General features: G+C 40.0%; 1 protein-coding gene and 1 pseudogene across 3 annotated transcripts in view; one reads left to right on the top strand and one right to left on the bottom strand.

Annotated features, from left to right (window-relative positions):
* Window positions 1-25,653, top strand: part of Ep300 (EP300 lysine acetyltransferase) — a 71,171-nt gene that overhangs the window by 13,571 nt on the left and 31,947 nt on the right. For both annotated transcript variants that reach the window (XM_087559839.1, XM_087559840.1), the window contains exons 2-9: window positions 3,234-3,871; window positions 12,719-12,895; window positions 14,869-15,130; window positions 16,054-16,167; window positions 17,807-18,052; window positions 20,831-20,924; window positions 21,472-21,609; window positions 24,785-24,902. In XM_087559839.1, coding sequence (XP_087415965.1) covers window positions 3,234-3,871; window positions 12,719-12,895; window positions 14,869-15,130; window positions 16,054-16,167; window positions 17,807-18,052; window positions 20,831-20,924; window positions 21,472-21,609; window positions 24,785-24,902 — 1,787 coding nt within the window. The remainder of the gene's footprint in view (window positions 1-3,233; window positions 3,872-12,718; window positions 12,896-14,868; window positions 15,131-16,053; window positions 16,168-17,806; window positions 18,053-20,830; window positions 20,925-21,471; window positions 21,610-24,784; window positions 24,903-25,653) is intronic.
* On the bottom strand, window positions 10,279-12,075 carry Rps35al1 (ribosomal protein L35A like 1; annotated as a pseudogene). Its single transcript, XR_015625791.1, has one exon. The product of XR_015625791.1 is annotated as a ribosomal protein L35A like 1 (transcript).

Raw genomic sequence — 25,653 nt, forward strand, 5'->3', positions numbered from 1 at the left:
ACATGCAGATGTTTGTATGTGGAAATCGGGGGTTGATTTGGGGTGTCCTTGATCATACTCTGCTTTTTTATATTAAGGCAGGGTCTTTAAGAACACCTGACTGAGGGGTTGGGGATTTAGCTCAGTGGCAGAGCGCTTGCCTAGGAAGCGCAAGGCCCTGGGTTCGGTCCCCAGCTCCGGAAAAAAAGAACACCTGACTGAGAACTGGATCTGATCTGTTTGGCAGCTTGGTTTTGGTATTCCCTGTCTCTGTGTCCTTTCCACTGGGATTACAGATTCAGGCATCTAGTTTCCAGTTGTCAAGCTTGTACAGCAAGCATGTATACTTAACCATTTTTCTAGCCTGCACTAGTTTTTGATTGTGTAGGTTCAAGTATATTTAATTATTAAATACCCATTAATATATTTTTAAAATTATTTATATTTTATGTGCATTGGTGTTTGCATGTATTCCTCTATCAGGGTATCAGATCTTAGAGTCACAGATAGCTGTGGGTCACCATGAGGGTGCTATGATTTGAACCTGGGTCCTCTGGAAGAGTAATTAGTGCTCTTATAACTCTCTAGCCCCTGTATTTTGTTTTAAGAGATTTTAAAAAAAATTGTGTGTTAATGGTGTGGATATCCTTGAGAGTGTGGATACCTCAGGAGGCCACTTGTGAGCTACCTAGTTTGGGTACTGGTACCTGAATTCTAGCCCTCTACAAGAGGTCTACATACTCTTTAACTGCTAAATCATTTCTCTAGCCTATACTACTATGTTGAGATAGGATCTCATGTAGAACAGGCTGGCCTTGGGGGCTGGAGAGATGGCTCAGTGGTTAAGAGCACTGACTGCTCTTCCTGAGGTCCTGAGTTCAAATCCCAGCAACCACATGGTGGCTCACAACCATCTGTAATAAGATCTGATGCCCTCTTCTGGTGTGTCTGAAGGCAGCTACAGTGTACTCATATACAATAAAATAAAATCTTAAAAAATAAAAAAATAAAAAAAATAAAAAGAACAGGCTGGCCTTGAACCCACGATCTTCCTCCCTTTATCTTTCAGCCTTTATCTTTCAAGTTCTGGGATTATAGGTGTTCGCTACTATGCCTAGTTTCTATTAATGCTTTTTCCATGTAGAAACTATTTGGAAACTTTAAAGGAAAGAAAACTAAAATACTTCAGTGTTAAAACAGGTCAATAATTTGTTGATGTCTGCAAACTTTGTTTTTTTGAGGCATTGTCTCATATAGTCTAGAATGACCTTGAACTCCTTATCTGGCCACTTCTCAAGTGCTGGAATTATAGGAGCTTGCTGTAACTATGGGCTAAAATAATATTGGCATGCCTGGGTGAGTGTGTGTGTGAAGTTTATGTGTGTGTGTGTGTGTGCGTGAAGTTTGTGTGTGTGTGTGTGTGTGTGTGTGTGTGTGTTTGAAGTTTTGCAGTTAAATGCAGATAAAAGTATCTGAAAATGTTAAGAACCATTAAGATATTCTCCCTTTGCCACACAGTAAAGCATTTGGCTGGTATAAAATGCTAAAAAAAAGTGCCAGTATTGAGGAACCTAAATCTATAATATGTACTATAATTCTTGGCTGAGGTAGAGAGTGGCTGCTTGCAATTAATGGTACCCAGAGGCATTATTTGTAACACTTCCTGGCTAGATTTTGGTTAAAGCAAACTGTTACGTAGGATACAAGCCATATGTAAGCAAATTCACTTCACTAGTAAAGGCTATACTTGTGATATGAGAAATGATCAACCGTGGTAGAATCACACTTAGTTGATTCTATTCTGCTGCATCCAGACTTGTGTATTACAGTACTTAGTTTTCATTTTTACTTTCCTGGAATTGCCTGATTTAATTTCAAAAGTTGGAGGTTTTGTTTTGAGACAAGATTTCACTCCGTAGCCAAGTAATCCTGTTCTTTCCTCAGTCTCCTGAGTGCTAGGACTATAGGCAGAAGCCATCATGATGAATTTAGATTAGCATTTAAACAATTATTAAAGGGCTGGAAAGAAGACTCAGTGGTTATAAACATCTCCTGCCTTTCCACGGATCTAAGTTCAGTTTTCAGCACCCAATTTAGGCAGCTCATAACTACTTCTAACTTCGTCTTCAGGGAAGATGCTGATCTCTGATGCCATACACAAACACTAAGAAGTAACAATTAGAAAACAATTTTTTTAAGATTTATTTATTTTATTTATATGCTATTACACTGTAGTTCTCTTCAGAAGAGAGCATCCCATTACAGATGGTTGTGAGCCACCATGTGGTTGCTGGGAATTGAACTCAGGACCTCTGGAAGAGCAGTCAGTGCTCTTAACCGTTGAGCCATCTCTCCAGCCCTAGAAAAGAATTTTTACATTAATTTGCCTGTGTAAATGTCTTCATGGGTCATCTGTGTGGGTGTGAAAGTCAAAGGACAGCTTATAGGAATCAATTCTCTTCATTCATGAGGGTCTGGGGCATGAACTCAGGTTGTCAGGCTTAACTGCAAGTGCCATTCTCTAGTCAGTCGTCTCTGATCCAGCATAAGTTCTAATGATACTATACTAAGTTTAGCCACTCATTCAGTAGGTATTGTGCCAGCATTCAGTTCTCTTTTGCTTGCTGTTATGCCTCACTTCTTAGGTTTTGGGTTGGGTTTTTTTGTTGTTGTTTTGTTTGTGTATTTCTTTGTTGTTTGGTTTTGTTTTGTTTTTCAAGACAGGGTTTCTCTATGTAACAAGCCCTAGCTATCCTGGACTCTCTTTGTAGACCAGGCTGGCCTCAAACTCAATGAAATCTGCCTGCTTCTGCTTTCTGAGTCCCAGGATTAAAGGAGTATGCCACCATATCTGGCCAGTTCTTAAGTTTTATAGCTTGTTTGGCTAACCAAAATTAGCCTTTTAAAGAATACAATCCTGTTAGTTTTAATGAAAAAAACTAAACATTTAGTTTTCTTTGGAGAGTTGTAGATGTAAGTAGTTTATGCTTACCAAGAACTAAATTGTCTTAAGAGCTTAGGATTGGGCTGGAGAGATAGCCCAGTGGTTAAGAGCACTGACTGCTCTTCCAGAGGTCCTGAGTTCAAGTCCCAGCCACGGTGGCTTGCAACCATCTGTAATGAGACCTAAGGCCCTCTTCTGGTGTGTCTGGAGACAGCTACAGTGCACTTATATATAATAAATAAACTTTTTTTTAAAGCTTCTGATTTTGGTTGTGTCACATTTAACCTTTATCTTTTCTATTTGTTTTTAGATTTTGGTTCACTGTTTGACCTGGAACATGACTTACCAGATGAATTAATCAACTCAACAGAATTGGGACTAACCAATGGTGGTGATATTAGTCAGCTTCAGACAAGTCTTGGCATAGTACAAGATGCAGCCTCCAAACATAAACAACTGTCAGAATTGCTAAGGTCTGGTAGTTCCCCCAACCTCAATATGGGAGTTGGTGGCCCAGGCCAAGTTATGGCCAGCCAGGCCCAACAGAATAGCCCTGGATTAAGTTTGATAAATAGCATGGTCAAAAGCCCAATGGCACAGACAGGCTTGACTTCTCCCAATATGGGGATGGGCAGTAGTGGACCAAATCAGGGTCCTACTCAGTCCACAGCAGGTATGATGAACAGCCCAGTGAATCAACCTGCCATGGGAATGAACACAGGGATGAATGCTGGCATGAATCCTGGAATGTTGGCTGCAGGCAATGGACAAGGGATAATGCCCAATCAAGTCATGAATGGTTCAATTGGAGCAGGCCGGGGAAGGCCAAACATGCAGTACCCAAATGCAGGCATGGGCAATGCTGGCAGTTTATTGACTGAGCCACTACAGCAGGGCTCTCCTCAGATGGGAGGACAACCAGGATTGAGAGGCCCCCAGTCACATAAGGTGAGTGTGTTTGTGTTTGTGTATATAGTAGTAAACTTTTGTCCATCTTAGTGATGTAGGAAGAGTTTGGGGTTGTTTGTTTATTTTTGTATTTGTGTGCCAAGGAGCTAATGTGTTGGTTCAAGTCATTAGCTCTTTTATTAAATTTATAGAAAATAGTTTTATACTTGAATATAAAATATTTTTTACTAGTATCCTGTACCTGGATGATTCTTCCAAGATGATGGCCTATGGATTTCTAATCTTCTGGCCCCTAACTGTTGGAATATTTTTTATCTTTTTTTAGAATCTACATTATCCTTGTATTTACAAAAGTATAATTTTTTTTTCCACGTGGAAAGGTTTCCTGGGATGGTGGAGACAAGGGAGAGACAAGAGAGGGAAAAGAAAGAAAAGTGAGAAAAAGGGAAGAGAGGAAAGAGAAAAAAAGAGCATAAAAGTACAATTTTAAGATAGTAGGTATTAACACTGTTTAGGTAGAGAGGTAGAGAATTCGTTTGTCCTACTTCAATACCTCTGTGTGTGAGTATTCTTGTGTGTGTTTATTACAAGACTGGATCTTGGGCTAGTCTTGCAGAACACTAGAGTTCAGTCCCTAGCACAACTGTCTGTAACTCCATTTCCAGAGGATCCAACTTTCTCTGGCCTCTGCCAGAGAGATATGTGTACATTGTGCATGAAAACTAAGCAAGCACATGTACATACGCACAAATAAAAATATATTTAAAAAAAAAAAACACTGGGGTTAGGGTGGTGGTGAAATAAATGGCTCAGCTGTTAAGAGCACTGACTGTTCTTCCAGAGGTCTTGAGTTCAAATCCCAGCAACCACCTGGTAGCTCACAACTATCTATAATGAGATCTGATGCCCTCTTCTGGTGTGTCTGAAGACAGCCACAATGTAATATAAATTTAAGAAAAAATAAAAACCCAAGGTGTTGATAGATATTTTGGCCAACCTAGAATTCACTATGTAGACCAAGCCGACTTGAGTCATAGTGGTTTTTCTGCCTCCCCTGACCCACTGATAATGGTTTGATGAGCTCCCCTTCCCCATCTTAATGTTTTCCTTTACCTTAGCTGGCCTAGCATTCAAGGGGTATGGGAGAGGTGAAAGAGGGTTGTTCTATCTTTCACTTTAAACATAATTTATAGTTGACAATATTGAGAATTAAAAAAACAAAAAGAAACCTAAGAAATTTAATAACCAAATAGTTGTTAGACCTCGTTTGAATTTTTCAATGTTGTTTTGAGACAACGTTTTGCTTGTATCCTTGGCTGGCATGGAATTCATTGTGTAGATCAGATTGGTCTCTAACTCGGAGATATGCCAGTCTCTGTGCTGTTGGGATTAACAGCATGGACCACTGTATCCAGCTTTTTGTGTCTTTATTGTTGTTGTTTGTGACCTACTGAGTTTAGTTAGGATCGTGGGGTCTTACTTACTGGAGCATGAGCAACTGTACTGTACTGTCAAGAAAATGAATTCTCCTTTCCCCAAACCATTAACAGCCAGTAATAAACTTTTCTCCCCTGTCTATCATGAAAGGTTAATGGACTCCATCTTGTACAGGCATCCCTCTTCCTCGTGGTCCTTTCCATCCCTTTTTTAAAAAAATAATGTGAGTGTGCAAATTGCATGTCTACAGCAGGTGTATGAAGATCCCAAAAACCCTGGAATTTGTTCTCTCCTTTTCACCTTCACTTGGATTCTAGTTGAACCCTGTCTTCAGACTTGCATGCACTCGAGCTCCTTTACCCACTGAACCATCTTACTGACTCTTGTGCAGGTCTTATTCAAGTAACCACACTTGTTGTGTGTTTATTATCGTAGCAGTCATATTGTGTCTGGCATTTTACAAAGGAGTCCTCCTTCATGTTCCTTGAGTCTACGGGGTGATAAATTATCCCATTTCTCACTAAACACTCAGCAGTCATTTATTTTCAGTACCATGGCCAGTTGTGATTAATGCATTCTACGTTAATCACTCTCCAGTACAAAACAAAGTTTCTCTGACCAAGGACCAATGCATACAGCAGCACTGGTATGTCGGGATAAACAAAAATATTAAGACGCTACTTTGACACCATAGTAATTTAGTTAGCAAATAGCTCTGGGCTACTACATGGATGAGACGTGAATTTCCTCCTGTGGAGTAGACCTGAAATCCAATCAAGAAACCTGTGTTTTACTCTCATAATAGTAATGATACTATTGCAACATTGGGGACATCTTACTTGGAAGCTTTGTTGTAGCTTGCAAAGTTCATGACTTGGTAAGACAATCAATGGCTTTTGTCCCTAGCAGCCTGTTGCATTTTACCTCCTAGCACATGAAAGCTAGTCAGCAGGAGAAGGAATCGTCCAGCTCCAATTCATCTCCATTCTCCATGTTCTGTAATCAAAGTGTATGGTTTTCAGAAGTAGTATCCTACCATCTAAATCAAGTAGACATTTGAAACAACGACAGTAGTCGGTATTGGTGGCTTCTGGAGCATCTCTGACTGGCACTGAGATTTTCATTTAGTAACTTACAGCTTTGGGAGCAGGAGTATGCATAAGCAGACATGCAGAATACTTCTGTTTAGATTTTTTTTTTTTCCTGGCAGAGTGGTGGTACATCTTTAATTCCAGAACTTGGGAGGCAGAGGCAGGTGGATTTCAGTGAATTCCAAGCCAGTCAGGTCTGACCAGTGAGATCCTGACTCCAAAAAACAAAAAACAATTTTTTTCTTGTTCACACTTAATTGTCATTCTGTTTGGACTTGAAGCTTTAAGGCATTTTCCTGGCTTTTACAGGGGTTCTCTGTATTTGAATTCAGGTTATCAAGCTTGCATTTCATTAATTTTTACTCACTGAGCTAGCTTGTCCTAAACAGTATTTTTCAGTTTGCTTTTTTTTTTTTTTTTTTTTTAATTATTTGTATGTGATGTGTTTGTGAACATTTCTGTCCCTCTGTAGGGACAGAACACTACTTTGTGGAGTTGTTTCTCTCCAGCCTTGATGTGAGTTCTGGGGATTAAACAGCCTTGTCTTCAAGTTTAAGCACCAAATATTTTACCTTATCTAAGTGTTCCTGCCAGCCTTGAAATTGTATTTTTTAAAACACTGTCTTTGTTTTCAGACACACCAGAAGAGGGCATCTGATCCTATTACAGATGGTTGTGAGCCACCATATGATCACTGGGAATTGAGCTCAGGACCTCTCAAAGATCAGTCAGTGTTCTTAACCGCTGAGCTATCTCTCTAGCCTCCCAAAATTGTATTTTTATTGAGCTTACAGAATTTTAGATTTGACTAACCTTTCCCCCCAAACCCCAAAATTTTTTCTACCCACAGTACTCTTTGCTCTACCATATCAAATGTGTTCACTTATTATTCTTCCCTTAAGACTTCTTTCCTCACACTCACACCCACCCTTCATGGTATCTTTGTATTGTTCTCACCTCTGCAGATGCTCTGAAGTTAAGCATACAAATTTAAAAATTTGAAGATCCACGCATGAGAGATTGTGTAGAATTTATCTTTCTGGGTCTGAGTTACCTCATACATTCATTTCCCTACAAATCTCATTTTTAGTTACAGCTGAGTTTTATTGTTTATGTGAATAAATTTTTGTAGCTGTTTATCAGTTGCGGAACATCACACCTTGCTTTTGTTTCCTAGCTGTTTGTATAGACCAGCTGTCAACATGAAGATATGTGGAACTTAACCTAATTATGTCAGACAAGGGTTAGGAAGCAGAGAAGGAGAGATTCGTTGGGAGGAACCTAAGTTGGTGTGTTAAAAACATGTTACTTTTAAATTTGTGTGTGTGTGTGTGTGTGTGTGTGTGTGTGTGTGTGTGTGTGTGTGTGTAGGTGTGTACGTACACATATATGCAATACCCATAGAAGCATTGGGTTTCCCCATGTAGCTGGTATTATAGCCAGCTGTGAGCCTCCTGTTGTCTCCTAGGACATCTCTCGAGTCTGTCCTTTCATAGATTATATCCTGAATACATAGCAGTGAACAAAACACTAATTCCTACCCTCAGAGCTTAAATTTTGATAGGGAAGTTCACATCTAAAATTTTTTTGTTGTTGCTGTTTTGTTTATTTTGTTTTGTTTTTGAGACAGGGTTTCTCTGAACAGCCCTGGTTGTTCTGGAGCTAGCTATGTAGATGAGGCAGGCCTCAAACTTGCAGGAAATTTGCTTGCCTCTGCTTCCAGAGTGCTGGGATTAACGGCTTGCACAACCATTGGGGAAAAAAATAGATCTTAAGCTGAGCATGGTAACACACACTTTTGATCCCAGCACTTGGCAGCCAGAGCCACATGGATGGACCTCTGAATTAAACACCAGCCAAGTCTGCCACAGAGCATTTCAGGATAACCAGAGCTACATAGTAGATACTATCTCAAAAAACAGGATGATGGTGAGGGTGGATCTTGCCATATTTAGGATGTAGTTCAGGGTTCAGTGCAGGAAGTGTGCTTAGTATGAACAAGAAACTAGGATTGATCACCAGCACCCCCTAAAATATTTCTGAACTTCATTCAAGTGAGTATTTACTTTAGGAGAGTAAATTCTGTTCCCCCAAATAGTGATAATATAAATTTTGGAATTTGCTCTTGGTACCACTCTGTGATACATTTCTGTATGTAATGTTAGGAGAGTTTCTTATTAAAGATAGAATCTCGATACCCCAGGTGGACCTCCAGCTTCCTGTCTAACACTGATATTCCGACTACGGCATCCCGAATGCTGAGATTTCACACAAGTACCCCACACTCAGTTAATGGGGTACATATGGATGAAGCCCAGGTTTTCACAAGTGTCAGTTGAGAACTAGATTATCTTAGCTCTGTATCTCCAGTACCAAGAGTTCTTGATCTTTAAAGTTCTACATTAACAGTTAGTGTGTTGTAGTCGAGATACGATGGCTAAACAGTTAAAGAGCTTGTACTGATCTTACATGAGATCTGAGTTTTCAGCATTTATGATGAGTGGTTCCCAAACCCATGCAAATAGAGCTCCAGGGGATCTAATGTCTCTGGCCTGCTGGGAGATCTGAATATATATACACGGCATACTCATTTGCCACCAAATCTGGTTTTGTTTCTGTTTTGTTTTGCTATGTAGCCCATGTTGGTCTCAAGTTCAAGAACTTTGGAATTCAGGTCTCTTGTCTCATCCTTCTTGGTGCTGATGTTACAGTCTTGTACTTGCCTGGTAGAATACTTTGTTTTGTTTGTTATTCTTTATTTGTTTGTAATTCTTTATTTTATATGTACGAGTGTTTTAGTCACATGTATGTATGTTCACTATGTACATGTGTGCTTGGTGACATCAAATGCCAGAGGAAGATCCCCTCAATCTGGACTCATGGAAAGTGTGAGCTACCATATAGATTCTTGGAAACTGAGTCTTTTGCTAGAACAAGGGGTTATAACAGCTTGAGCTATCTCTTCAGCCCTGTTATTTAGGTTTGTAATGTGTCCATATGTATGTTATTACAATCCTAGTTTTCTGCAGCAACTTTAGTATTAATAGATATTTAATATGTTCAAGGCTATTTTTAGCAAAGGAAAAATGATACCTTGAAGGGTTTTGTGGGGTAAGGGCATTTTTTGCTTGTCCCTTCCTGGTTGTTATGTAACACAACTTTCCCTTGTAAGACACAACACACAATGGCTACTACCCAAATAGGGACTCACAGACTAAAGTATAAATATCACCAAAATCCTATTTGGCGAACCAATGAGCTTTATTAAGGTGTTTACCAGAATATGAGTTGAGGGGTTACAAGAGAAGAAATAACTCAAAGACAACTGCGTTACCAAAACACACCCAGCGTGAGTAATGGTGGTTCACAAACCTGGGAACCTGGAAGCCTACAGGCAGCTCAACAGCTTGAAGAAAATTCTTTCCATGTGCCTCAGTTGGTCTAAACCTCTTCCAGGCACCTTGGCTACTTTCTGCTGCTTCTAAGCAGCTTGTCTGGCCTCAGAGTCCTCTTTTGAAGTTTTCTCCTGAGAGAAAAGCTGCATGCAGCTCAGCTTCTGTCTGTTGGGAACTCAGCCTTTTGCTTACTCTGGCAGGGAGGGATCTAGTGAATCTGATCAGTTTCAGGAACTTCCTGAAGCTATTTTTAATTGATAGCTTCCTATTTAAGGAACTCCCAGCAGGGTGAAATGTTTCAATCTGGGATTACAACATTGGTCCTTTCTTTGCCTTTTCAGGTTAGGTCAGTGTCTGTGTTATGGTGGGTAATTGAACATCAGGAATTATCAGCTATAAAAGGAAGTGAGATTAAATAACATCAGTGTAGCAGACATAAACATAGTTCTATCTTTAATTCTGTTTGGTGGGGGAGAAAGAAAAGGAAGGCTTCAAGAGACAGAAAGTATAATAATGGGATGGTGGGAATTCTCAGATACAACACCAGTTTGTACTGAGATATATGTGAATGCTGACATAATTATTTATAGACACTGAGGCAGCTTACAAATGTCTACATTTTATTCTGTGAACTTTTAGAAACATTTTGTTACGTGTTTTATTGTGTCATTCAAAGTTCTGTGGTAAACTGGCTTTTATACTATGTCTCAGTAAATTTTCATTTTAATTAAGGACATGGTTAAATGCACTGTAACTCAGTATAGGTATGAATATTATAACTATTTTAGAATACTACTTTAAAATCTAAATAAGCAAAGGATTGAAGAAATGGTTCAGTAATTAGGAGCACTAATTCTCCCCATTCAGAGGACCCAGTCACTATTCCCAGAATCTATGTTGTAGCCAACCTTAACACCAGTTACAGGGATCTGATGCCCTCTACTGTTCTTAAAAAGCACTGCATGTTAGTGGTACACAGACATACATCCAGGCAGAACACTCACAAAATAAGCATAGTTGTGGTGGTTCATGTTTATGATCCAGCCATGGGAGGCTGAGCAGGGGGATTGCACTTCCAAGGCAGCCTTGGTTACATAGCAGATTATGTCGTAAAAGAAAAGAGTGTAAGTGGTGGTACTAAAGAACATAATTGTGATCTTAATGTTTCCTTTACAAGGTAATATTAGCAGTCACATGAGAGTGGAAATGTGACTGGCATAGAGCTGGTAATTGTGCTGGGATTATAGGTCTCACAGAACCAAGCCTGGTATGAATATGCAGTTGAGGTGGGGGTTAAGAAAGATTATTTGGTAAAATGCTTGCCACGAAAGCACAGGGACTTAATAATAAGTCCCTAGCATCCAAGTAAAAAGCTGGCTCTGGTGGCATGTTAATTTCAACAGTGGAGAGGTGATGGCCAGGCTCCTTGGCCTAATCAGGAAGATCCAAGTTTAGTGAGAGACTGTTTTGAGATGTGTTGGTAGGTAAAGACACTTGCCAGGCCTGGTGTCATTGACTCAGATCAGATAGTCTTCTAACTTCTTTACATGCACTACTATGGTTAAGTGCGTGCCAATGTGTGTGCATGGGCACACATGAATACACAAACAAAGCCAGTGTAAAAAAATTAACATTCTTCATTTTGTAGTGGGGTGGCTCCAGATAAACTGAGCACAAAGAAGATAGTTTTTTAAAAAGTTTGATATAGGGGCTGGAGAGATGGCTCAATGGTTAAGAGTACTGACTGCTCTTCCAGAGGTCCTGAGTTCAAATCCCAGCAACCACATGGTGGCTTACAACCATCTGTAATGAGATCTGATGCCCTCTTCTTGTGTGTCTGAACAGCTACTGTGTGTGTGTGTGTGTGTGTGTGTGTGTGTGTGTGTGTGTGTGTGTGTGTTTGTTCATTTATTTATTTTCAAGAGCACAAATCTACTTTTATTTATTTACTCTCCATTAGTTTAAATCCGGGATGGGTACAGCATCACACGGATTCTGTGTCCAATGGCCTTTGCAGGAAGGTTGCTTCGGAATTTGGCATGAACCATGCCACTTTTTCCATGGGCCCGAGTTACTTTTCCCCAGATCACTCTGGTTTTGTTTGGTTTGCCTCCAGGAGTCACTGTATTGTTTTTTGCTTTGTACACATAAACACACCTCTTGCCTAAGTAGAACTCAGTTTCATCTCGGGCATAAACACCTTCAATTTTAAGAAGAGCCGTGTACTCTCTTTGGTTCAGGAGGCCTGGCTTGTAGCCAGCAAAAATGGCCTTGCACCACAGCCTTCCAGACATACTTGTTTTTTTAGAAGTCCTGTTCCCAGTGGGCTTCCAAAGGCGCCAAGATGGCGGAAAGAGGAAGGCAAGCCCCGCTGCTACAGTGTATTTATATATAATAAATACATAAATCTTAAAAAAAAAAGTTTGATGTAGCTCTAGTTCTATAGTCGAGGGTGACCTTGAAATTTTTGATCCTGTAGCCTCTACCTGTTACTCAGATTTTTTTTTTTAACCTTAATTTGTGAAATGTAATTTGCTAAGCATATACTTTTATTGTGGTTCTTTTTTTCGGAGCTGGGGACCGAACCCAGGGCCTTGCGCTTCCTAGGTAAGCGCTCTACCACTGAGCTAAATCCCTAGCCCCAATGTGCTTTAGTTTTTAAACTTGGGTTGTATTTACTTTGATTGTATGTGCATTAAGAACATGTACCAGGAGTACGGGTGTAAGAGGGCCTTGTGGAGTCATAGGTTACAGGTATATAGGGGATCAAATTCAGGTTGATAGAATTTTACATACAGTAAGCACCTTTACCTGCTAAGCTATATTCCTGAGTCTTTCAGTATGTTTTTAGAATAATCAAAGGATTTTATTTAAAATGGTTTTCTAATATAGAACATGAAGTATGGTCATGGTGAAGGCTTAGTAATATAGAGAATGACATTTTGTTTTCTAATTTTGTGCAGATGGGAATGATGAGCAATCCCACTCCTTATGGTTCACCATACACTCAGAATTCTGGACAGCAGATTGGAGCAAGTGGCCTTGGTCTCCAAATTCAGACAAAGACTGTTTTACCAAATAACCTTTCTCCATTTGCAATGGACAAAAAAGCAGTTACTGGTGGGGGAATGCCCAACATGGTGAGTTCTTAACACTGCTTCATTAAGATCTTTTCTTCTTGTCTTTTCTTTTTGTTTTCCTTCTTTTTTTTTCCTCCTCTTCCCTTCATTTTGGTTTTTGGAGACGTGGTTTCTCTGTGTAGCCCTGGTTGTCCTGGAAGTTGCTCTGTAGACCAGGCTGTCCTTAAACTCAGAGGTCTGTCTGCCTCTGCTCTACCTCTGCCTGGCTCTTTTCTCTTTTTAGCATTTATGTGCATACAGAATAGATGTGTGCACAATGCCATGGTAAACTTGTGGATGTCAGAAGTCAGCTTGCAGAAGTTAGTTTTCTCTAATGTTAGTCTTGAACTGTACTCAGGTCATTACAATTACCTATTGAGCCATTTTGTGAACATATTAAGCTGGCATTTAACACACTGGTATTATATATACTTGGATCCTTAAGATACATGATGTCTATCACCCTTGTGCCTTGGAATGGAATTTTACTTTGTAAAATTTCCTCATGGATTTTTATTGGCTGCACCTATTCATCAGTTGGAAGACTAATTCAAAGTAAGAGTAAATGTGTACTACAGCAAGTCTGTCAGCAGGTTCTCTGGTAAGCATTGTTACTGAAGGATAGGAAAATAGAACCTTTCTGCTCTTAAAGACAAACACAGGCTTCTCTCAAGGGCTGTGAATACTAATTTTCTTTCTCTCTCTCTCTCTCTCTCTCTCTTTCTTTCTTTCTTTCTTTCTTTCTTTCTTTCTTTCTTTCTTTCTTTTGTTGTGTGTGTGTGTGTCACTAATCTTATTTCTATTAATGTAACAAAGTTATTTTCAGTTAACAAAGTGATTTTTTGTTTTTCTCTGTGGGGATGGAACTAAGTCCATGAGTGGCTATGGTTAGGCTTCATGAAGTAGCATCTGTAATGGACAGTTTTCATCTGTTTAAAATTCCCAGTAAGGTGGCTTCCAATAAACTTAGGCCAGTCATATCTACATAGCAAGCTCCAGGTCAATCTGAGCTGATTTCAGATCTTAAACAGACCAAAGAAAGGGGGCACGCTAGGCATGCTGGGGCGCACCTTTAATCTGTGGAGATGGAGCCACACCTGTGCAGGTGGTTCAGTTTCTACTTAGGAATTACATGGTTTGGTTTTACTTTTTGAAATTTGTCCTACAGCAATTTTATTGTTCTTTTAGAAGTTTTAGTATTTTGTGTTGTAATCATTGTCTGTATTTCAAAAAAAAGAAAAAAAGAAAATACAAAGATAAACAGGACATGTCCTCACTGTCTTCAGGAATAACTTCTACTGGGAGAAGTTAGTTTTTTTAGCAGTATGAAAGTATTTTTTGCTGGACATGGTAGCACTTGTCTTCAATTCCAACCCTTGTGTTTTGTTTTAAGATTTCTTCCTGTGTTTGTGTGTGCAAGTGTGCACGCTTGCATGCGTGTATCAGTAGGCTGGTGCCCAGGTCGGCTACAAGAGCATCTTGGGTTCCCCAGAGCTGGAGTTACAGGAGTCTGTGAGCTCTGAGCTATGTATGCTGTGGACTAAATGCAGTCTCTAGAAGAATGAGCAAGTGCTTTCAGCCACTGTGACACCTCTCAGCCCTGTATGTTTTTTCAGACAGAATCTGGTGACACACTGGCTTCAAACTTGCTCTGTAGAAAAGATTGGCCTTGAGTTCTGCATCTTACCCTTTCCTCTGAGCCTCTAATACTGAGAGTGTGGGATTTACCTATTCTTACTTTTGGTTTAGCACTCTGTGTCTAATACTTACATACTTTGACTATTAATTACTGAGAGTTGTTGTAATTTATCTTTTTATTGCATTAATCTTTCTGATAATTAGAGCTTTTTAATCATGTACATTCTTCCCATCCAAATTAAAGAATAAAGTCTAGCATATAGTAGATCACCACCAAAGGTTTAATTTGAAAATACCTAGTTTTTGTTAAGATGGCACTCTAACTTTGTTAAATGTATCTTTGCTACATTTGTTAGGGCCAACAGCCTACCCCGTCGGTCCAACAGCCAGGCCTGGTGAATCCGGTTGCCCCAGGGATGGGTTCTGGAGCGCATACAGCTGATCCAGAGAAGCGCAAACTCATCCAGCAGCAGCTTGTTCTCCTTTTACATGCTCACAAGTGCCAGCGCCGGGAGCAAGCTAATGGAGAAGTGAGGCAGTGCAATCTTCCCCACTGTCGCACCATGAAAAATGTTCTAAACCATATGACACATTGTCAGTCAGGCAAATCCTGTCAAGGTGAGTAGCTTTTTTTTTTTTTTTTTTTTTTTTTTGGAGCTGGGGGGTGAGTAGGTTTTAAGATGATATTTTTATTTAGTACTTTGATTATGTTGATGGCATTTTAGACATAGATGTGTTCTGACATTAAATTTTGCTCACCCCTTTTATAAATAAAGCCAACTTTGTATACCAGGTGCATTCGTGACCAATAAAATACAACTTATTGCTGTATATTTGCTTGTTTATATTGGTCCTGGCTATTGAACCCTAAGCCTTGTGTGTGGTAGAAGAGCACTCTGTTGCTGTTACACGTTTCTATCCCTAAACTTGCCAGAGACTACTGATGAGGCTGAGCCAGCGCTCAGTTAGCTTGTTCTGGGACTTCAGCATCACCACCTCCCAAGCACTGGGGTTAACAGGACACACTTCAGGCACTAGGGTCTGAACTCTGGTTCTCATGCTTGCGCTGCAAGCCCTTGACTGAGCTATCTTTACAACCTGCACCTTACCCATTTGCCTCTTGTAATATCTTTAAAAAGGCTACTGTATGGATGAAGTTCAATTTATCTACTTTTTTAAAAGAATCTTAATTGCATTTTCTTTGGGAAATTATGAACACAGCTGCTATATGACAACTAAAAAATATTTTTTGTAAGTAGTATATGGTTAGAGAGGAAGTTGTGATATTTTGTGATATTTGTTCATTGATATGTTCCCATATAGCCATATGGGCAATCACTCAACACAATACAGTTTTGCCCAATTGAATACTTTATGTCTGGTGTCAGTGTTCAGAGGCATGCATTCTGCACTGTAGCTTAAGAGTTTAGCGTGCATTCTGCACTGTAGCTTAGAGTGTCTTTACATTTGGAGCACTTGTTAAGTTGGATGTCATTCCTGTAAATAAAAAAAAAAATTTACAATATTTTGTTTTGTTTTAGTGGCACATTGTGCGTCTTCTCGACAAATCATTTCACACTGGAAAAATTGCACAAGGCATGATTGTCCTGTGTGTCTTCCTCTCAAAAATGCTGGGGATAAGCGAAATCAACAGTGTAAGTGATTAAATCTTGCTGGTTTTTACCCAAGTATTTTGAGCAGCCCACTAATGCCCTTTGACAGAGTATAGACGACTGCTTGATTTTTTTGAGACTCTGGTCCTGCCATGTCATTCTGAATGAAAGGTTTTCTATTTCTCTCTTAACTAGTAAAACAAAAAAAATAAGTATTCCTCATTTTTGGGCTGGAGAGAACGGCTCAGCGGTTAAGAGCACTGACTGCTCTTCCAGAGGTCCTGAGTTCAATTCCCAGCAACCACATGGTGGCTCACAACCATCTGTAATGGAATCCGATGCCCTCATGTGATGCATATGAAGACAGTGACAAGTGTACTCACATATGTAAAATAAATAAATCTTTAGAAAGAAAAAGAATATAACTATTCTGTTGTGGGTTTTTGGTTGTTTGTTTTTGCCTTTAGAGCATAGTCTTGCTATGTAGCCCGTCCTGGCACTGAACTTGCTATCTCTGCCTCAGCTTCCTGAGTGCTGGGATTATAGTTGTAATGAAATATAATTATAACTGTAATGAGTTTGTTTGTTTATTTGTTTTTTAAAGATTTATTTATTTTACATGAGCACACTGTTGCTGTCTTCATACACACCAGAAGAGGGCATTAGATCCCATTACAGATGGTTGTGAACCACCATGTGGTTGCTGGGAATTGAACTCAGGACCTCTGGAAGAGCAGTCAGTGCTCTTAACCGCTGAGCCATCTCTCCAGCCCTTTTTGTTTGTTTTTAATTTTCAAAACTGAAGCATTGTTGTTGTGGCATTAAGTGGGCTACTCTTACGTACTTGCAACAAGTAGGTCAAATGAGAAATGTTGGATATTAGATCAGGGTGTGGGAGGGTGTTCCTTTTTTTGGTTGTTTTCTTTTCAAAATAGATATTCTCTGTGTGACTTGTCTGCCCTGGAACTTGCTTTGTAAACCAGGCTGGCCTTGAACTGACAGATAGTGTCTGCCTCTACCTGGGACTAAAGGCTTGCACCACTATCACCTGGCTTTTTAAAAGCACGTGTGCGCGTGCGTGTGTCTGTCTGTCTGTCTGTGTGTGCATATGTTTGAGATTTGTTTTATAAAATAAATTTAAAAATTATTAAACAAAGATGAGATTTTTCTCAGAAAAGTAATAAGTAAAAATATTACCTTCACAAAGTACCCCTGCCATATTTTTTTCTTAAAAAATATTAAGTATTTAGTGTTAAGAGAGAAATTTGGAGCCGCGTATGGTGGTGGCACTCACCTTTAATCTTAGCACTAGGGAAGCAGAGGTAGGCAGATCTGACTTTGAAGCGCCAGCCTGTGTACAAAGCAAGTTCCATCACAGCTAGGGTTACTAAGGGAAACGCTGTCTCACAAAACCAAAAATTCAGAAGTGCATGTAAAGTATGGATCTAGAAAATTGTTCAAAAAACTAATTGGAGACATAGATCTATACTATTCAGACACTTTATTAAATGAGACTTTTAAAATTTTCATTTAAGGGGCTGGGGATTTAGCTCAGCGGTTAGAGCGCTTACCTAGGAAGCGCAAGGCCCTGGGTTCGGTCCCCAGCTCCGAAAAAAAGAACCAAAAAAAAAAAAAAAATTTTCATTTAAGCATTTTAAATATTTTTTCTTGTCTTTTCTAGCAATTTTGACTGGAGCACCAGTCGGGCTTGGAAACCCTAGCTCTCTAGGAGTGGGACAGCAGTCCACCCCTAGCCTAAGCACTGTCAGTCAGATTGATCCCAGCTCTATAGAGCGAGCTTATGCTGCTCTCGGACTACCCTATCAAGTAAACCAGATTCCACCACAACCCCCCGTCCAAGCTAAGAATCAACAAAGTCAGCCGTCTGGACAGTCTCCCCAAGGCATGCGGTCCATGAACAACATGAGTAAGTGCCTCTTCCAGTACAGAGGTGATACTGGTTAAATGTGTAGATAGCATGTGTAAATTACTATTAACCTAATTGTGGGCATGCTTCCTTTCTTCCTCCCTCTCTCCTTTTCCCTGTCCCTGTTCTATTGTTTTTGCCTCTGCCCTTCTCCTTCCCTACCTCTTCTGTTTCCGTCTTGTATTTTACTAAATGATTTTTGGACTTGAGATGTTTTTAAATTTTAGCATAATGAGCACCCTTATAGTCCATATGCCAAAGACAATTACTGCCAACTCTTGATACCTTTTTGATCCGGTCCTTCTTCCTTCTATTCTTTATAGTTGAGTTTGAGGTTCCAGAAGTGAGAACCTTTCTAATTCTCTGTCTTCTTGTGTCTTCTGGATCTTTATGCAGAGTAACCCTAGGTGTACTAGGTGTACTAGGTGGCTGTCCTAGAGCTTGTTATGCAGACGAGGCTGACTTCAAAGTCCTGCCTCATCATGCACCACCTCACCTGGCTAAGCTACTCTTGTCCTTACAAATGTTAGATTTTGGTGTGCTGGAATACCAGCAAGGGTTCTTTTTGGGTTTTGTTTTTTGTTTTTGTGTCTGTGGGTGTATGTGTGTGTGTCTGTCTCTCGGTGTGTGTGTATGTACACATTCATATACATAATTTTGGAGGGAGGGGTTTCAGACAAGGTCTGTACATTTATGAGTGTTTTTTTTCCTAAAGTCCAAAAATGAGGTGGCAGTGCCCTGAAACTGAAGTTACCAGTGTTGAGAACCACCATGTGGGTGTTTGCAATCCAACCCAGATCTATTGTAGAGTACTCAGTGCTCTTATGATCTCCACCCTCTGCTTTTTTTTTAAGATGTTTTTACGTTCAGTAGTCTTTTTAATAATTTTTATTTTATGTGCATCGGTGTTTGTTGTATATTTTTCTGTGTGAAGGGGTTGGATCTGTCAAACTGGGGTTATAGACAGTTGTGAGCTGCCATGTGGGTGCTGGGAATTGAACCTGGGTTCTCTTGAAGAACGGCCAGTGAATGCTCTTAACTGCTGAGCCATCTCTCCAGCGCTCTCTCTCTCTCTCTCTCTCTCTCTCTCTCTCTCTCTCTCTCTCTCTCTCTCTCTCTCTCTGTGTGTGTGTGTGCGTGCATGCTCTAGCCCCTCCTCCATGTTTGTGTGTGTGCATGTGTCCCTGTCCATAAGTACCTGTGAATACCCTGAGTGATCAGAACTATTAAATTTTGAGTGACGATAAACCTGGTTGTGACTGGGTAATGGAAACCAAGCTTGTGTTCCTTAGGAAAGCAGTTAATATATCTTACCACTGAGCCATCTCTCTAGCTCTGCCTTGGTTTTTTTTTATAGGTTCTCACTAGGACCTTCAGCATGCCTTTTATGCTCTACTAGCTACCTACAGAGTCCCAGGGCTGGGCTGTCTTTTCCTTCCCATGACTAAGATTACAAGTGTACACACTGCATCATAGGTGGTGTGCTCAGAGCGAACTCAACTCCTGGTAGCATGGCAAGCATTACATATCAAGCTTTCCAGTCCTATTTTTGCTTTTTAATTTTTTATTTATCTGGATTTTGCATATTTCTGCTCAACCATATATGTCCCACTGCAGAGCCTGAGACCAGAAGAGGTTTTTAGGGCTAGAGAGATGACTGAGAGGTTAAGAGCACTGACTGCTCTTCCAGAGGTTCTGAGTTCAATTCCCGCAACCACATGGTGGCTCATGGCCATCTGTAAAAGGGATCCGGCGTCCTCTTCTGGTGCGTCTGAAGACAGCTACAGGGTACTCATACACATACATACATACATATATACATACATACATACATCTTTTTTTTTTTTTGAACAAGAGGTTATTAAATTTCTTGGATTGTAAATTTGTATGGTCATGGACTGTTATGTATTAGGAACTGAGCACAGATCCTCTTCAAAGACAGCAACTGCTTCTTACCTCTGAGCCATCTTTCCAGCCTCAGTTATTGTTTTGTTTTTTTGTTTTTTAAAGATCAACTTACTTATTTTATTTATATGAGTACACTGTAGCTGTCTTCAGACACACCAGAAGAGGGCATCAGATCTCTTTACAGATGGTTGTGAGCCACCATGTGGTTGCTGGGAATTGAACTCAGGACCTCTGGAAGAGCAGTCAGTGCTCTTAACCACTGAGCCATCTCTCCAGCCCGTTTTGTTTGTTTTGAGACAGAGTTTCACTGGGTAACTCTGACTGTCCTGGAACTCACTTTGGTAGACCAGGCTGACCTCTGGCTTACAGAGGTCAGCTTGCCTCTGCATTGAGTGCTGGGATTTAAAATGTCACACCCCCACTCCATCCCCCTTTTTGAAACACTCTGTGTTTTCCTATTTCACTCTGCCTTAGTTTTTGAGTCTGTCTTCTTTATTATCCCGGTGCTCACTCATTTGCTAGATTGGCTGAGAACTATGTCTGGAGACCATCTGTATTGGCAATAGGGGGACTTGAGTGTCAACCACAGCCATGTTTTATATGTGTGTGTGAGATTTGGACTCTGATGCTTGTGCTTGTGCAGCAACACTTTACCAGTTGAGCCTTTTTTCCAACTTCTGGGGTTCTTGGTCTCTCTCTCTCTCTCTCTCCCTCCCTCCCTTTTTTTTTTTTTAATTTCATGTGTTAGTCTTTATATGTTGTTAATTGCATTGTTGATAACATGTAATACCTTTTTTCTAATTTGACATCTTTGTTCATGGTATTATTTTATGGTGGCTTTATTTCTTCGGTTGCTTTGTTTTGCCCTAGGTGCCAGTCCTATGGGTGTAAATGGAGGTGTAGGGGTTCAGACACCGAATCTTCTTTCTGACTCCATGTTGCATTCAACCATAAATTCTCAGAAGTAAGTTTGTACCTCGAGTCCCTTCAGATTTTCTTAGTTTAGAGGTAGGAATAAGCAGTATGTCCATGTATATAGCCTTACTTGACATTTTTTTTTCTTTTTTTTTGTTGGAGCTGGGGACCGAACCCAGGGCCTTGCGCTTGCTAGGCAAGCGCTCTACCACTGAGCTAAATCCCTAACCCCCTTACTTGACATTTGAGTCACGGACTCAATAACTTGGGTTAATCTATAGCCTCCAAAGAAACAGGGTGCAGTGCATTCTTCAATGATGGGTATCATCAGAGTGTACTGTGCACAAGTATCAGGTTTTCAAAGAGGATGTTTCCTTTAATGTTATTTTCAGTTATTGCTTAATGACTTTTGTAAAAGTTAATGTGAGTCCACATGAAGTACACACACACAAACAATGTGTAGTCTCATACACATGCCCCTTAAATAGATTCAGTCACCATTCATGGCAGCAATTACTGATAGCTCAAATTAAGTGAAGTCTGTCTTCAATACTTTTTCACTAATACTATTTTTTTTTTTCCCTTTATTTTTCAAGCCCAATGATGAATGAAAATGCCAGTGTGGCCTCTCTGGGTCCTTTGCCCACAGCAGCCCAGCCATCTAGTACTGGAATTCGAAAACAGTGGCATGAAGATATTACTCAGGATCTTCGAAACCACCTTGTTCATAAACTGTAAGTAAGACTATGGCATGTGTCATTCATACAAGGTGTGCCCGCTGGGAGGTAGGACACTCAATCCCAGTACTTGGGGGCTGAGGTCTACACAGAGAATCCCTGCCTCAGATAAAAAATAAAAGTTTTCATGAAAATAATGCTCCCAGAGGACTGGAGAGATGGCTCAGCGATTGAGAGCACTGGCTCCAGACGTCCTGAGTTCCATTCTCAGCCACCACATGGTGGCTCACAACCACCCGTAATGGGATCCGATGCCGTCCTCTGCTGTGTCTGAAGACAGCGACAGTATATTCATATAAATTAAAAAAAAAAAAAAATTTAAAAAATAATGCCTCCAAAGTGTTAGAAATATTAACACTAATGACAGATAACTACCTTTGTGTATCCAGGCTGTTGATAGTGTTGATAACTTACTTTTATGTCTTTTCTTGTTGAGGGGAAGCAGATCGTGAGAGGATCTCTATATATCCCACCTTAACCTTGAATTCCTGATTCTTTCTTCTTCTTCTGGTACTTGAAGTTGCTATGTGCATATGTATGTCATAATGCCTGGCTTCTTAAATCTATTCTCTGCTTTCTTCTTCCTCTTAATTAATTTTATTTACGAGTCTTTCTTTGTTAACATATAAATTTATGTGCCTAGATTCCAGAATAATTAAATTATTTTTGTTGTTTTTAAATGTAATTTAAATCATTTACCTGATGCTCATGAGATGGCTCAGTGGGTAAAGGCTCTTGCTGTCAAGTCCACCCCAGACTCACATGGTGGAAAGAGGAACACTGACTTGTGAACAGGTGCTGTGCTCTGGCCTTCACACTAATCCAATAGACTGTACACATAAACAGCAAGCTAGTTGAATAAAAATTGTTGATTTTTGGGTCTGGCAGTGTGGCTCAATAGTAGGATTTATTTTTTAATGTCTGGGTACTCTAGCTTCACTTAGAACCTGCACACCAGAAAAGGGCACCAGACCCCTTCTCAGATGTTGTGAGAAGCCATGTGTTGCTGGGACTTGAGCTCTAGAAGTACAGATAGTGCTCTTAACTACTGAGCCGTATCTCTAGCCCCTCTTACACACATTCTTAAATGAAATAAGTCTTTTAAAAACTACTGTTGCCATATATTTTACCAGGGAATTAATATAGTGGATACCAGTTTCTTTGTATTTTGAGGAAGGGTCTTTCTAGTCTTAGTTGTCTTGGAACTGGATATGTGGCCCAGGTTAGCCTTGAATTTAGAGATTTTCCTACCGCTCTACCTGCTGAGTACTGAGAGTAAAGATGTTGGCCACCATTCCCAACTTTACATTGAAAAATTCTACAGTAGCAAATTTTCATTTTCTTTGAGTTCTTAAAATGTTTGAGTTTTTATTGGGGTGTTTTCTCTCTCTCTCTTTACTTTATATCCCAATCATTGCCCACACCTCTCCATCCCCCTCCTACTCTCTCCATTTCCCCTCCCCTTCTTCTCTGAGAGGGTGGAGTCCTCCCTGGGTATCCCCTTACCCTGGCACATCAAGTATCTGCAGTACTGGGTACTTCCGCTCACACTGAGGCCAGACGAGCAGCCCAGCTAGAAGAAGGTATTCCATAGACAAGTAACAGGTTTAAGCCCAAGCTGCAAGTCTGCTATAGATGTTGGGGTGGAGATGCCTAGGGTCCAGCCCTTGTATGCTCCTTGGTTGGTGGTTCAGTCTTTTTGAGAGCCCCAAGGGTCCAAGCTAGTTGACTCTTGTCTTCCTGTGGAGTTCCTGTCAACCTTAAGGGCCACAAACTTTCCTCCTATTTTTCCATCAGAGTCCCCAAATTCCATCCAGTGTTTGGCTGTGGGTCCCTGCATCCCTGTGAACCAGCTGTTGTGGGCTGAGTGCAGTTTTATTTACTGTCAGGGGTTTGTGCTTACCCATGCGTGGGATGGGTCTCTAGTTGGGCAGGTTATTGCTTGGCCACTCTCTCAGTCTCTATTCCGTCCTTCACCCCTCTACTTCCTGTAGACAAGATAAATTTGGGGACGAAAGTTTTGTGATTAGGTTGGTGTTCCTGTTGCTCTGATGGGTTTCTCGGGTTTTGTTTTAATTAGGAAAATACATTTAAAAGAACCAGAAATGTCTAAAGGCTCATGATAGTGGAAGAAAAGTCAAATTTTTCTTGGTTTATGTGGCACACTATACCATTTTACATAATAATCAAAAATACCAGAGAGATTTTGTGTGATTTTATGGTATGTGGACATGAGTACAAGAGGGTGTTTGATCCACTGGAGCTGCCTGATATTGGTACTTGAACCAAAGTGGAATCCACTAAAAGAAAGCAGTCCAGAAAATATTTTTATGAGGATACTTTAGATGATTACAAAACCATTTGACAGTCACTGATAAGTCTTTAATATTGTAATATCAATCTTTAAGAAAATGTTCCACGGTTGTGAGGGCCTACACCTTTAATCCTAGCCCTTAGGAGGTAAGACTGCCTTAATTCATGGATGAATTTAATGTCAGCATTTAAGAGTTCAAGGATAGCCAGAGCTACACAGAGAAACCCTGTCTCAAAAAAAAATAAAATAAAATAAAAATAAAGATCCCATTAGAAAAAGAGTAAAACTGGGCATACATTATTTTGTTGCTAAATTTTTAAAAACGAGTATTTGTAGGCCTAGAGAGATGGCTTATTTAAGAACTCTAGCTGCTATGCCAAGGACCTGGGTCCAACCCAGCCCACCCTCATGGTTACAGCTATCTGTAAATCCAGTTCTGGTGCATACATCTGATCCCCTTTTCTGGTCGTCTGGACTCTGTTGGCCCTGCACACTGATGGTACAAACGTGCACATGAAACAAAGATTAGACTCAATGAACAACTTCAAGTTTTTTTTGTTTTTTTTTTTTGTTTTTGTTTGTTTGTTTTTAAAACAGGGTTTCTTTGTGTACACCTGTCCTGAAACTCACTCTGTAGAGCCCAGGCTGGGCTAGAACTCAGAGACCCATCTGCCTCTTCTCTCAAGTGCTATGATTAAAGGTGTGGGCCACCATCACCTAGCCAGAAAAAGAATTTTATGTTTTATGAAAGAATTATGTACATGCTGGTTAAGGAAAATGTCACAGTAGTGTGTGTTTTGTATTGTGAATTTATGTAAACCTGACTTGTTATTACAGTGAATTGATTTTATGTTCTAGTGTTCAAGCCATATTTCCCACTCCCGATCCTGCTGCTTTAAAAGACCGACGGATGGAAAACCTTGTTGCATATGCTCGTAAAGTAGAAGGGGACATGTATGAATCTGCAAACAATAGAGTGAGCATGTAATTTTTTTCTTTTCTGAAGTAGGACTGTTGGGTTTTAAATTACTTGTCTTGGTAAGGCATGGTAGCATATCTTTTTAATCTCAGTACTCTGGAAGCAGAGTCGTGTGAGTATGAGTTTGAGGCTGCATAGTAAGAACCTGTCTCAGAAAAACACAAAAACATGAATTTAGTTGTCTTCTGAATCATGACAATTTTGTTTTTCCCATCTTCCTAGTACTGAACTGTTAAAGTAAAAATGCAGTTTATTTTATTTATTTGGGACAGGTTCCCATGTAAAGTTTTCTGGTCCTCCTGTCTCTAACTCCCAGGTGCTAGGGTGTCATGTGTGATACTAAGCTTGTCCAACAAAGCAGTGTCCTTAAGTCTGTGTCCGCTGTCTCACCTTTCTCTCTCTTCCCTCTCCCTTTTCCTTCTCCGTGTTCCTTGGCTGTCCTGCAACTAACTCTGGGCTGATATTCTAGACCTGTGCCACCACGTGCAGCTTACCTTTTCTTAGAATGCATTACTCATGTTGGATTTACCTTGAAAAGTCACTATATTGTTAATAGTTCTGTGCTGTTTTTTTATAGTATGGGGTGATGTTTTATGTCAAGTTCCTTGATATTTTATGTCAAGCAGTATTTTCTCTCCATGAAATTCAACCTTTTAAAATTGGTCCTAAAATGTACGCTATTCTTTATCCTATAAATTGCCAGGTTTTATTTTGTAAATATTTTTTTTTTTTTTGGTTCTTTTTTTCG

This window comes from Rattus norvegicus, chromosome 7 (genome assembly GCF_021556685.1).
Source record: "Rattus norvegicus strain SHRSP/BbbUtx chromosome 7, alternate assembly SHRSP_T2T, whole genome shotgun sequence".
NCBI lineage: Eukaryota > Metazoa > Chordata > Mammalia > Rodentia > Muridae > Rattus > Rattus norvegicus.